Raw genomic sequence first — 12,677 nt, forward strand, 5'->3', positions numbered from 1 at the left:
TACACCCCTCAGCAGGAGGAGGCAGCAGCTCACATCACTGAGAAATCAAGTGGGCCGGCACTGCGTCAGCAGGTGGGGACCGTGGCCATTGCCTCTCTCCACCTTCAGTCTGAGATGAAGGTACATACCCAGCCCTACCCCTCCAGGGTGTCTGGGCAGCCCCAGCCTGGGGTTAGCATCTACACAAACAATACTATGCAGCTTGGGGAGACCACTTACGTTACCAGGTTCAGTCATGATTTATTGATGGGAATTTCAATTCCGTGATTTCAGAGTCGGGGGAGCTGCTTCCACTTCGGTCACTGTAGGTGTCCCTGGAGAGTCCAGATGGCATATTCGTTACCTCCCACCAAAAACTCACACCACTCCCGTTTTGCACCCCAGGGGCCCTCATCCGCACATGGCAGGTCCAAACCACGCACTCCACTGCATGTTTAACATGAGGCTAGGGAAGGAGGCACATTCAGCCTGGACTTCAGTCACAACACTCTGACCAGCAACTCCAAAATACGACTGGCTTCCGGAAAAGGATCCTCCTGGATGTCATCTATGCCCTGGGAAAGACCCCGGAGCACAGGGCCCAACTGCCAAGCAAACACACTCCAGGCTCCATCGGGTGGGGGCGGCCGACAAGCCAGGGGCAGCATGGGTGGGCCCAGGAAAGGTCCCTCGGCAGTAACGACCCCCTGGTCCCCAAGGTGGTTCTCATTCATAACCATGGGCGGCTGCTTCACAGTGGCTCAGTGTCCACCTAAGGGACTAAAAGGAGCCGTGGGGCTGCGCGCTGCAAGATCAACGGTTCAAACCCACCAGCCACGTGTTGGGAGAGAGGAGCCTTGGAATGAGCCCTGCAGGTCGCTGAGTCGGAACGACCAGGGTGGAGGGTGAGAGGCCGAGGAGCCCTGGGCAACTGTGGTCGAGCCCCGGACGGGAGAAAGATGAGACTGCGCTCCTCGACCCCGAGTCCCTGTGAGTGGGAACTGACTCCGTAGCAGTGGCCTTGGGTTTGGGCATTGGGAGGACTGGAAAGATGAGTGCCCAGTGGGCCCACCTGGGCGAGAGCCGGCAGCCCTTCTGGAGGTAATGTGGGAGCCTCCCAACAGAGGCCAGGAGGAGGCCGAAGTAGGGCGGGGAAGGCTTGATGGGCCTGGACAGGAACTCGGGGTGGTACTGAACCCCCACAAAAAAAGGGTGATCTGAAACAGAAAGGCAAGAGAAAGCTCCATTATACTGTTATGCATGTGAGCAGCAGAAAAAGAGCTTGTTAAAATTGTCTATTTCCACTGCCCCCGAAGGATTGGAAAATAATGTAAAAATGCAACCCTTCAACAGGAGAGGGCCCTGCCCTTCCTTCCACTCTAGAGTCTCTGCTCCCTGCTTCCCTGGCTCCCAGGACGTCCAGAGGGCAGGCCTGGGACGTCCCTGAGACCGAAAGGGGCTTTACTACCAAGGCCAGCCTCTCATTTGAAAGCCCGGAGGTGAAACCACGGTGCAGGAAGAACCTCCCGGCGCCAGACCCCTCGCATCGTCTGGTCCTCCCGCATGCCCAGGAAGCCCACCACCAGCCCTTCAGAGCAGCTGCCCGGGCACTCGCCTTCCAGCTCCACAATCTCCATGCGCTCTCCTTCAACGTCCTGGCCGACGAACTTGAGGCCTTGCTCCTCCAGGCACTTTTTCAAAACCGGATTGACCTGTTGAGGCACGCGAGAGGATGGGGCTGGCCTCTCAGCTGACTGCGTTTCCACCTGCGGGTCGCGAGGCTGGGGACTGGAGTCCTTACCTCAAACCTGTGGCGGTGTCTCTCCTCCAGGAACTCTGGGTCCCCATAGAGCTTTCCTGGCAAGCAAGCAGTCTGAGGTAAAGAGCCCCGCTTTCATCACCACCGCCACGTCCACAACACACCTGCCTCCCAGTCAGGCCTGGTGGGGCCAGTTCTACGAGCCTCTCCCAACCATGACCAGGGGCACCAGGAAGGCATTCTTGGACTCTCCTAAACCCTCTCAGGAACACTATAGCACATACAGGCTCCCCACCACCTGTGCCCTGATGAGCCCCAGAGCCAGCACCAGCTGGTTCAGGCCAGTCTCCGGCCATTGGACACACTGCCTCTGCCAGTGGGCTGCTTTACTGACTCGCTCCTGGCCACATAGTGAGGCCCCAACCACAGGACACCCACTCGCTGCCACGGAGTCAGTTCCAAATCACGGCAACTCTTTACAGGGGTCGGAAGCCTCATCTTTCTCCCAAGGAGGGCCTGGTGGTTTCAGACCGCAGACCCTGCAGTCAGCAACCCGATGAGTTAACCACTATGCAGCAGAGCACTGGGGCCAACCATCCCTAGCCTTGAGGACTACGAAGCCCCTAGACCAGCGATTCTCAACCTGCCTCATGCCGCCACCCTTCCTAATAGAGCTCCTCCTGTGGTGGTGACCCCCCAACCATAAAATGATTTTTGTTCCTACTTCATAACTGTCATTTTGCTACTGTTATGAACCAGGCGACCCCTGTGAAAGGGACATTCGATCCCCAAAGGCGTCACGACCCACAGGTTGAGAACCACTGTCCTAGACAAACAAGATTTATCACCAACAGAGTACAGGTGAGCTGTCCCAGCGGGCAAAGTGGGGCGGGGGTGGGGTTAGTATGTGTGAGAGAACTGGTTAACGAGAATATTTTTCCTCCCCCAAACCTTCAGCTCAGCAGTGTCAGGATGGAGGGGCCTCTGGCCTCCCGGAGCGAGTCCCCAGCACCTCCCCGCCCGCCAAGGTGCCCAGGCCGGCATGCGCAGCTTACTCATGACCGAGTGCTTGGTCTGGAACAGGGTTCTCCTCTTGCCCAGCCGCATGGTCCCGCCCATCTGCCCAGGGTTGTGCTCTGGCATGTCTATGACCTGGGTGTTCAGAAAGCAGACAGGCAGCCACCGCACTGGCCACTGTTCTGAGGCCATGTGACCCAGTTGGGTTTTTGTAGGATGCTGCTGTCAGTTGCCGTCAGTCTGACTCAGGCAACTCGACACCAGGTGCGCTCCAGGGTTGACAAGGCGGTGACCTCTCGGAAGCAGATCATTAGGCCCACCTCCCAAGTCAGTACCACGTTCCAGCAGTTTCTCAACAATATTCCCCTCTCTCAAGGCTGGTGCGAACCAGCACAATTATTACACACAGTGCTCCCGGGGGTGGAGATTCATGTTGACCAGGAAGCCCTCGTTGGCCACCCACCTGAAAATGTTCCTGGGCAAATGGGGAACAGCACTGGAAAGGACGCAACGAAGAGGAAGTTGCTCTTACCCAGTGAGCCTAAAAAGGCCAACCTTGGGCTTCTCTGGGATGGGCCCAAATGGCCCCCACCCCTTCCAATTCCTGCTGAGATTCAAACACGTGACTCACCACGGGGTGACTGGTCTTGGGATCAAACTCTGTAGAATTGGCATCTGAAAATCAAAATACCTGGTTAGGAGACTAGTTACAAGCAGAACTGATTGCCAAAGAGTTGCATTCCTAAGCTCCAAACCACATCTTTTAAGCCTTGAAATACTCAACGCCCAAGCTCAGGCCATGGTGGAAGCTGTAACTCTCGGAAGTCAAGCGGGTTTAGATCACCGACTGACCTGGCTTCCCCGGTTTGTTTCAGACTCTCCGAGACAGGCAGGTTCTATTTTTGTCTCCATTTCTGTCATCCCCACTGCTGAATGCATTACCCAATTCACTTGCCTCAATCAATGGCAAAATCAGAAATTCACTGATTTCAAAAGCCCAAGAGCCTTCCATGCTTTACAGAATTTACCATCTAATCCACACCCCAACGGCCCTGCACTGGGTGCCAGCGTGGCTGGTTCTGAGCCTGAGCCATGTCTCTGTGTGGGAGCCTGAGTGGAAGGCAGGCCCTGGCTGGGCAGGGGACCGTGCTGGGTGCTGCTGGTCGTTAAGAGCACCTGCCAGGTGCTCCAATGTCCAAGGACAGACAGACAGCCTACCAAATGGAGTGACTGTGAAGCACCAGCTCCCACCTACACTGTGTAGAGCCGGTACATTCCTCCGACATGATTTTATCCTTTCTTAGAACTTATAAAGTCTTTCTGGGCAAAAAAAAAATCCTAAGAGAATAAAAGGGCCCGGGCCCTGGCCCTGTAGTCCCTCCTCCACACAGACACTTGCACTGGAGCTTGTCATTTTGGAGACCACCCTGATGGGGTGAAGCAGGGGATGGCTGAACTAGCCTGCACAGGAAGACCCTCTGGACGGCCCTACCTCAGTGATGAGCACAGGTTCCTTTCTGTGATTTCAGACAACCCCCGCCCCGAAATGCATAGCGCTGCACAGCGCGCTCCCCTTCACTGCTCTGCGCAGGCACAGCACCGTTTACAAACAGGTTTTCTGGCAACCCCGTGCCAGGCGCGTCTTCAATGGCACATGCTCACTGGGAGCGCTGTGCCGCATTCTGGGGACTCGCCGCGTTTTCATAGTGCTACCACGCACTTATAGACACGACAGTGCGGACATCTAGTGGAAGCGGCCCGCAGTGGGCGCTGCGTCACAGGGGCAGAAGGTTGGGCTCCCCGCCCCCACCCACCTCATGTTGTTAGCTTTGATGAGCCACGTAGTCCGTCCATAAGCAGTCCCCTGCCCTGAAGCCAGCATGGCATGGAGAAGCCAGGAGCCCCGGAAGCCCAGCATCAGGCGTTCAACGGGCTTCCTTCCCGAGGGGCCTCCGAGCCGTCCACTAGTAGGAGGCTTCCAAAGGTTCAAGGGAAACGGAATTGAACAGGGAACAGACTTTCCACACACCTTAAGCGGTAAGTTTCCAAAAGGATGCTTACCTTGCCATCCCAGCACGTTTCTGGAGAATTCCACCACTGCCAGCTGCATTCCTAAGCACACACCTTCAAGTGGGGGAGAAAACAAACAGCGCCCGGTGAGCAGGCAGGTCTCGGGGGCAGCCAGCTGGCAGCTGGGAATGTGGTACCACCCCCACCCCCACAGAGCCCCCCCCAAACTGGGTCTAAGGGCACACAGATGTCCAAGCTTTGGAAAGTCATCTGTTTTACAGATAAGCAACATTCCTTCCGGCCCCTGCAAACATTCGGTTAAGAAAACCCCTTATTAAGCCTTCCAACTGACCATGGGGAAAATGAGTACAATGTACAGCCCCAGAGACCAGCTGGAGTGCCACGTGAGGGGCTCCTGCGACGTCAGCACGGAGCTCGCACACTCGTGGATGCTACAGGCGGGTTTACATCTCCCCCAAAGCGAACCCGTTTGTGTCAATGACTTCCCAGCCTTACGTAGGGGTGCCCGCCCGGTACCCTCACCCACTCCTTCCTGCTCAGGCGGACACGCAGCTCCTTACCCAGAAAAGGCTTCTTCTGTTTGCGAGCCCAGCTGATGGCCTGGATCTTCCCTTCTGTTCCTCGAACACCGAACCCTCCAGGAACCAGCACTCCGCTGCCCAACAGAAGAGAGCCCATGGTGCCCTTCCGCCCAGTCCAGCCTCCACCCCACCCTTACAGTCAGACAGGCTGCCGGCAGGCAGCGACACCACGTTCTGGCAGCTGGGATTGGGCTATCTACAGACAAACTGGAAGGCTGCATGCAAACACCTCAGGCTGAAACACACAGACAGCCATGGCCGCCTCTGAGCAACAGGAGAAACTGCTTATCGCCTGTGAGAAAAATACAGGCTGCACAGTTTAAAACATACAGGATGCTATATGATTCACACTGGCAAGTTTTCATTTGTGCCATTATCATTTAATTTGCCTGCACTGGACTCACAGAGGGTGTCTACAAGCCCCTGATCACCCAGCCTGTCTGTGTCCAGGAGCAGAAGGGCCTCCCCACACCAGCTCCGGGCCGGGCTGACGGAAGTCTCAGGAGGCGCTGGCATGTGACATCCGACCGGGGAGTGAAATAGAAACCACTCCGTGTTCTTTTTGAGTCACGGGGCCTTTGATCGATCAAAAGCAAACTATGTATGCGCGTCTCCTGGCGGGTCCCCGGCCGGTGCCCAGGGTGGAAGATGCCAGGTGACTGGAGCACACCAGCCAACTCTGGAGGAGCTCTCCTCGCCCTCCACTCGCTCGGGGCGCTGCGCTTGTATCCCTCGTAAGTGACAGCGTCTTTTCAATTACTAAAACCCAAGTCGGTAACTTGTACTAGGACTTCAAATCAAAACAAGACAGAGCGGGCTGGGCTTACTGCGCACTGCAGAGCTTCTGCCAGGCTTCGTGGTAGCGGACGGGCTCCTCCTGCAGCGTGCTCGGCTCCAGGTCTGTGGAGTCTATGTACTGAGGGGTTCGCATGGGAGGAAGGAGCACAGCATCACTCGACAGCGGGCGCCTCTCATCATTTTAGAGCGACATTACCGATATCCTAGCTGGCTCAGCTTCAAAACAGTCATCTTCACAGGCTTCCACTTACGTGTAATGCCCAAGTCCATTTTAAAACCTCCTTTACGTTTAAATAGGAGCTTCCTTCAAAACCACCCAGTGCCCTAGTTGCACGGAGCTTGTTTGTGGCCCCTGGGGCTAAGCACTGGGCAGCCTCGTGAGTGCTCTCTCTGCGGGCACTCTGCCCACTTCCCTTCCCCCCAGATTGGCTCGTTTTCCCATCTTCCCTGATGAGTAAGTTTACCGTCAACAGCAGCATTACCAGTGGGTGCTTCGATGAGTTCCGTTTAATGGACACCCACACCCCCGTCAACCCACAAGGGAAGGTACAATCACTAGCTCTTTGTAAAGATGAGAAAACTGAAGCACAAAGGGGACAGTAATGGGCCCAGGGCCCCACAGTGTAAGTGGGTAGAGTCAGAATTTGGGGCACCTGGCTGCAGAATCCACAACACACTGCTGCCTCGTGTAGACAGGGGCCAGCAGAGTAACTGCCCCCGACCCTCTAGACCAAGTCAGTACTACCACAGCGGACAGAGCATCGCGCACAGGCCAGGCGCAGCTGAGAGACTTGACCTGTGTTTCAGAGCGCGCTCACCAGTAGAGGATGGACAGCATCACTCCCGCCTCACAGCGCAGGAAATGGGAACAGCACAGGCTAGAGTGCCTTGGTCCGCCCTGAGTCACTGGGCACCTAGACCGGCTTCCAGGCACCACCTTTAACTACAAGATGTGCCTCTGGCGATTGATATCCCAGGTGATTGATATCCACGCCCTCACTTCCTCTCAGTGTCTGCTTGAGACAGGAGTCTGCCTTATTTCTCACAGCCAGGAGCCAAGCGCAAACCTTTAGATCCCCCGAACAAATGCTAAGTTCCGGAACAAGCAGCAGGTCTGCAGGCAGCATCCGCCACACGGAGGCGGCTTCCCTGTCCGCTCCTGGGTGCGCTGCACCTGCCCCTGCCTCACCTTGATCTCCAGTTTGTGGTTGATGGCCAGTGCCGAGTGCTCCAGCGCCTTAATGACAGAGGCATAGGAGTCGGAGAACTTGGTGTATTTGCCCACAAGGGCAATGGAGCAGGTCTCCAGCAAGCGGTCGTATCTGCCAAACAGAGGTCAAGAAACGCCCGTTCACTTTCGGATGTGCATAACCTCATGAGCTCACACTTGTCTTTTAAGGAGAGCATGTTGGGAGCCGGACAGTCACTGAGCTCTATGCACAGACAAGAAAACAGGAAGCAACAGGTGCAGAGCAACATGGCAGGCTTGTTAAAGAAAGTCAACTGCAGAAGCTATTATAAGGAGACTATTTGAAAGCCTCACACAAATGGGCCAAGACATTTCCTTACATCTCAAAGGGTGCAAAAACCAATAAACATGAACAGACAACAGTCAATGTGATGAATAAACTAGTATAAAGAAAACCATTTACTCTGCTAGTGAATCAAGAGAAATACAAGTTAAAAGGAAATGCTGTTACAACCTTTCAATCAACCCCAATCCCCCTAAAAGTAATAAACATACGAATGACAGAATGTTACACTAACCAGCTGTAACTTCTAAAAAGAAACGAACATATAAATTATGGCGAAAGGCAGCCAGACACTAAGTACAACAAAGTGCTTTATGAAAAGGATCATGAATGTGTACCATTTTTATGGCTACATAAAGGTAGAAGAGGGAAAGTTAAGCCATCAAAACGTGCAGCTATTGATGGTGCTCAGGTATCAAAAGCTGTAGCGTCTGGGGTCTTAAAGGCTTGGAGTTAAACAAGCAGCCATCCAGCAGGGAAGCAACAAGCCCACATGGAAGAAGCACACGAAGCTGTGTGATCATGAGGTGTTAACGAGAAGAGGTATCAAAGAAGTTCAAAAAACATGCATCCAAATTGATATGAAGGAGACTGGATGTAGTGGAGAGCCAAAGTCCACTGGCAAGACAACTGGACCATCCCTCTTAGAAGGGCCTCACGGAACGCAGGATACATCCACGGTGCGGTGATGAAACACGTAACTATCCTCTAGTTCTCTAAGAGTTCCTCCCCTTTCTATTACGGTCCATGCGTAATCTACCTCTTTGGTCATGTTAGACTTTCGTATGTTCGTTTTTTGCATTTAAGATCACTCGGTCGATGGTAGTCCAGATAGATGGCCGCTCTGAGGCACTGACAGGAGTAAAGGTTCCCTGAGAGCACGGGAAGTGGGGGGGGAGGGGGGAGTTGATGGCCCCCAACAGAACTGTGTGGGAAGGGATATATTGGAATGAGTGAGATAATAAAAGCACTATTTTTAAAAAACAAAACAAAAGCGCAGCGATCGTTCCTCAACAGCCCTGAAAACCATTCACTAGTCTGTCGTTGGTAAGTCCGTCCCCACTCGGAGTGACCCGTGTGCCACACAACCCTGCCCGGTCCTGAGACCCTCAATGGCTCCTACGCTTGAGACCACTGTTGGGGCCACTGTGTCAATATATCTTCTTGAGGGTCTTCCTCTTTCATTGCCCCTCTACCAAACTTGATGTCCTTCTCCAGCGACTGGTCTCTCCTGGCCACGTGTCCTTAAGGGACTCGAATTATGTTCCTTTGCAATGGTCTTTGAGTTTAGAGGAAAACAAGTAGGAAGAAACCAGACCGGGGCTGTAAGTGGGCAGGGTGAGGTTTCACAGTGAAATTCTCACAGGGCAGCTCTTGCTGCCTTAGAGGCAAGGATGGCGAGACTTGTCTCACATACGTGGGCATGCTGTGGGAGAGACCAGTCTCTGGAGAAGGACATCAAGGAGATGGACTGGCATGAAGGCTGCAACACTGGGCTCAAGCACAGGAACAGCCCTGTGGATGCACGGGCCTGGGCAGCTTTTTCCTGTTGCACACCGTCTGCCTACAGTGGAACTGACTCCACGGGCCTGGCCATGACAGGTCTTGTGGGGATGAGTGGGCAGGTGCACTGTGATGAAAATCACTTCACCAGCACAACCTTCCTGGCATTGTCCTCACAGTGCAAGTTTTCCGTTTCCCTCGGGCTTCTTCCTCAGCAGTCCCACAGTCATCCTGTCATTTAAGAAACGTTATCAGGATTACCCCTACGTGGTGTAAACGGGTCCTGTGTTCTCGGTAAACTGAAGGAAAGGCCGCTCAGGCACAGGGGGAAAGGCCTGGAAATCTAGTTCTGAGGGGGAAAGGCAGTCAGTCGTTGAAAACCATCTGAGCACAGCAGTGCTCGGGCACACACGGGGCTGCCAGGAGTGGGGAGCACCTCAGCGGTGCTGGTTTTTGTGTTTTATTATAGAAAAGACAGGACCCTTGCTGATCCCCTCGTGAGCAGCACGTTCCCCATCACACAGCGCTCCAGCCACGGTCAGCCCAGAAGGCAGGGGACACTGGTTTGAACTGAGATTGCGCAGCGGATGAGAGAGAAGTGTGGCCCAGAGTGATCTGGACCTGCTTGCTGTCTAGAGTGAGACCAGGATTCCCTCCTCGCAGCAACTGGCTGACAGCGCAGAGCCCTTCCTACAATCCTCACCCCTGTCCCTGTCGAGGCCTTCCAAAGTGGAGCCGGCCTGCCCCCAGCTCCGTGCTGAGGCCCACCTGTCAGCCATCTCCTTCCACTTCATCAGCATTTTCCGGGGCTGCCTCTCAATTGGGAGATCCAGTCTTCGGAGAAAATAATCCACAACCCCCTGCTCTTCTAGTAGCAGTGGGACACGGTAGATGGAGGACACATCATGGACGCAGATGACCTGTTTGAAAAGGAAGGAAAGGGAACAGACAAGGCTTATTTCATAAAAATAAACCCAAACCAACTGGCCGTGTCGCCTCCTACTGGCTGTGTGTCGTCGGGAGAACATCTGCTCCCAATTTACAAACCGCAAAAAAGACCAGCTCCTGGAGAGACGTAAATGACCAACGCGGACAGAAGAGGATCAAAAAGGAGTGGTTACTTTACTCAATTAAAAAGTCACAAACAACAAAAGTGTAAGAAGCAATTCCTGCGCAGGGCCTGTCCAAGAACACAGGGGCATCCTAACACATATTCTCAGACTCAGCTGCTGCTTAGATTCATTTGAGGAGCTTTTCCAAAAGGCCGCCCTGCACCCAGGCCTCAGACCCCCCGGGGAGGGAGGGAGACAGACAGCAGCATTTCCCATAGCACCTCACCAAGTTTGAGAAGCAACTGTTACAGACTGAATTGTGCCCTCCCCCGGCCCAAAAAGACGTTACTGTTACGCAGCCTCACAGAGGCACACACTCTGGCCAGAAAAGACAACGCCCAAAGCCACCAGAACAGAGACAACGCTGCAGGGGATGAGCATTTTCCCTCAGAGCACACAGAGCGAGAACCTTCGCCTAGAGCCAGCCTCCTGACTTCTAGCTGCCTCCACTGCGTGGCAATACATTTCTATTCCTTAAAGTCACCCCCTTGGGGCCCTACTGCTGTAGCAGCACTAGCACACCAAGACACCAACCACCTCCTTTGGAAACGCAATGTATACTTCAGCTATCCAGCAACCTCATCTCCAAACTCCTCCACCTTAACCTGTCTCCCCCTCCTTCAGCTAAACTAGACCAACCACACCATCTCAACTTACCTCCGTACCAAGCACTCTGCTTAGAAATGTATTCCATTGTCTGAGACTTCCCGGACCACAGGTCCCTCCATTAGCACAGTGACAGAAAGACGACTGTCTGCCTGACAGGCCGCAACCCCTCAGACAACCGGCACCAAGCACAGGATCACAGGCGGTCTTGTCCCGTCTCTCTCTCTCTCACACAAACATACACACAAAGGGGCAGTATGATCCCAGCAATTAAATAAACACTGCGCTATTAATGGAAGACAGGCCTGGTGATCTACTTCTGAACCATCGGCCACTGGAAAACCCGTGGAACACAGTTCTACCCTGATACACGTGGACGGGGCTGCCGCTCAGCGGGGCAGGACGGGACGGGACGGGACAGGCACTGGTACAGGCCGCACCCACGTGCCACCTACAACATGCACAGGAGGCCTACAGAACGAAGAAGCGATGACCTGGAGCTATGAGGTCGAGGAGGTCTGGCAGGGAAAGTGTTTCTGAAAATGCCCTGGCCACCTTGGGCCCTGATGGATGAAAACGAAGAGCTCAGCCGAGACGGAGCCATGGGCTTCTCCCCGACAGGAGCAAGCACAAAGCCCAGCACTACAAAGAGTGGGAGGCACCACGGAAGCTGGAAGACAGTCAGAGAGAAGGGCGGAAGCACAAAATGCGAGAACCAAGATACAAACTCACTGCCACTGAGTCCATTCCAGCCCATGGAGAGCGGAGCGGTCAGAGAACTGTCCCTGTGCGTGTCCGAGACTAACTCGGTATGAGAGCAGAGAGCCTCATCTTTCTCCCATGGAGCACCCGGGGGTGGATTTGAACCGCTGGCCTGGCAGTTGGCAGCCCAACTTGTAACCCATCATGCCACAAGGGCTCCTTAAGGGTTGAGAAGCAAGGAGCAAAAAGGCAGCAGGAGAAGAAAAGGGGTGCTGGGGAGCCACAGAGGAAAACAAGGGTCCATCGCAGAGTCAAAGGGGATCATTTCTCCGAGGAAGAGTCTGCAGGCTCAACTACTAAGTGACAAACGTCATGAAACTGGTCACGAGACTCCAGGACGATGAGACCCACAAGGGTTTCCTTGGAGATCCAGTGGCTACTCACCTGTTCAGGCTCAACGTGGCAGAACATGGATATTTTCTCCTTCACAGCTGTGTCGAGAGGGTTTGAACACCTGCACACCACCTAGTAGGGGGAGAAAAACAGGCAGGTCAGGTGGAAAGACAAGATGACAACGCTGGGGGGTCTAGTCTTGAATGAAATGACCACTGACAGCACATGGCTAAGATGATGGATTAGGATGCTAACCATGAGCCCCCAGCAATAAACAATGAGAACACAGCACTTATTTTCAGAACTTAATGCTTAGGGCCCAGCTCCCACGGGAATGGCAGCACGTTAAACAGGCAGAGGCAGAAACCTAATGGGCCTTTCCTCGCCCACAACCATGCTTGGGATGAAAGGAGGAATCAGGCCTGGGGAGGACAAAGCAGAGTGAAACCCGAGCTCTAGTGCACCTCACTACCTCCCCATCACCACCAATTACAGTCAGAAGCGCAGAGCACCTTTCGGGGAGTGATTTGAATTAGCTAGGGATCACACAGGAACCAGGGATCTTACCAGGTCTGGGGAAAGCCCAAGCCCTCTAAGTTCTCGAACACTATTCTGAGTGGGTTTCGTCTTCTGTTCCCCTGTTGAACTTGGCTATTTGGCAAAG

The 12,677-nt window shown here is 54.1% G+C and overlaps 1 protein-coding gene across 1 annotated transcript in view; it reads right to left on the reverse strand.

Annotated features, from left to right (window-relative positions):
- Positions 1 to 12,677, reverse strand: part of CTPS1 (CTP synthase 1) — a 45,189-nt gene that overhangs the window by 1,724 nt on the left and 30,788 nt on the right. The window contains exons 6-18 of the mRNA XM_004704928.3: positions 12,581 to 12,664; positions 12,065 to 12,145; positions 9,969 to 10,120; positions 7,355 to 7,487; positions 6,195 to 6,283; positions 5,347 to 5,441; positions 4,817 to 4,879; positions 3,387 to 3,430; positions 2,794 to 2,890; positions 1,781 to 1,836; positions 1,595 to 1,691; positions 1,052 to 1,196; positions 220 to 314 (exon numbers count right to left, since the gene is read on the reverse strand). Of these exons, the coding sequence (XP_004704985.1) occupies positions 230 to 314; positions 1,052 to 1,196; positions 1,595 to 1,691; positions 1,781 to 1,836; positions 2,794 to 2,890; positions 3,387 to 3,430; positions 4,817 to 4,879; positions 5,347 to 5,441; positions 6,195 to 6,283; positions 7,355 to 7,487; positions 9,969 to 10,120; positions 12,065 to 12,145; positions 12,581 to 12,664 (1,221 nt within the window). The 3' untranslated portion in view covers positions 220 to 229. The remainder of the gene's footprint in view (positions 1 to 219; positions 315 to 1,051; positions 1,197 to 1,594; positions 1,692 to 1,780; positions 1,837 to 2,793; positions 2,891 to 3,386; positions 3,431 to 4,816; positions 4,880 to 5,346; positions 5,442 to 6,194; positions 6,284 to 7,354; positions 7,488 to 9,968; positions 10,121 to 12,064; positions 12,146 to 12,580; positions 12,665 to 12,677) is intronic.

The sequence above is a fragment of the Echinops telfairi genome, unplaced genomic scaffold (genome assembly GCF_000313985.2).
Source record: "Echinops telfairi isolate 266 unplaced genomic scaffold, ASM31398v2 ScPeMD7_7457;HRSCAF=8495, whole genome shotgun sequence".
In the NCBI taxonomy this organism is placed as follows: Eukaryota; Metazoa; Chordata; class Mammalia; order Afrosoricida; family Tenrecidae; genus Echinops; species Echinops telfairi.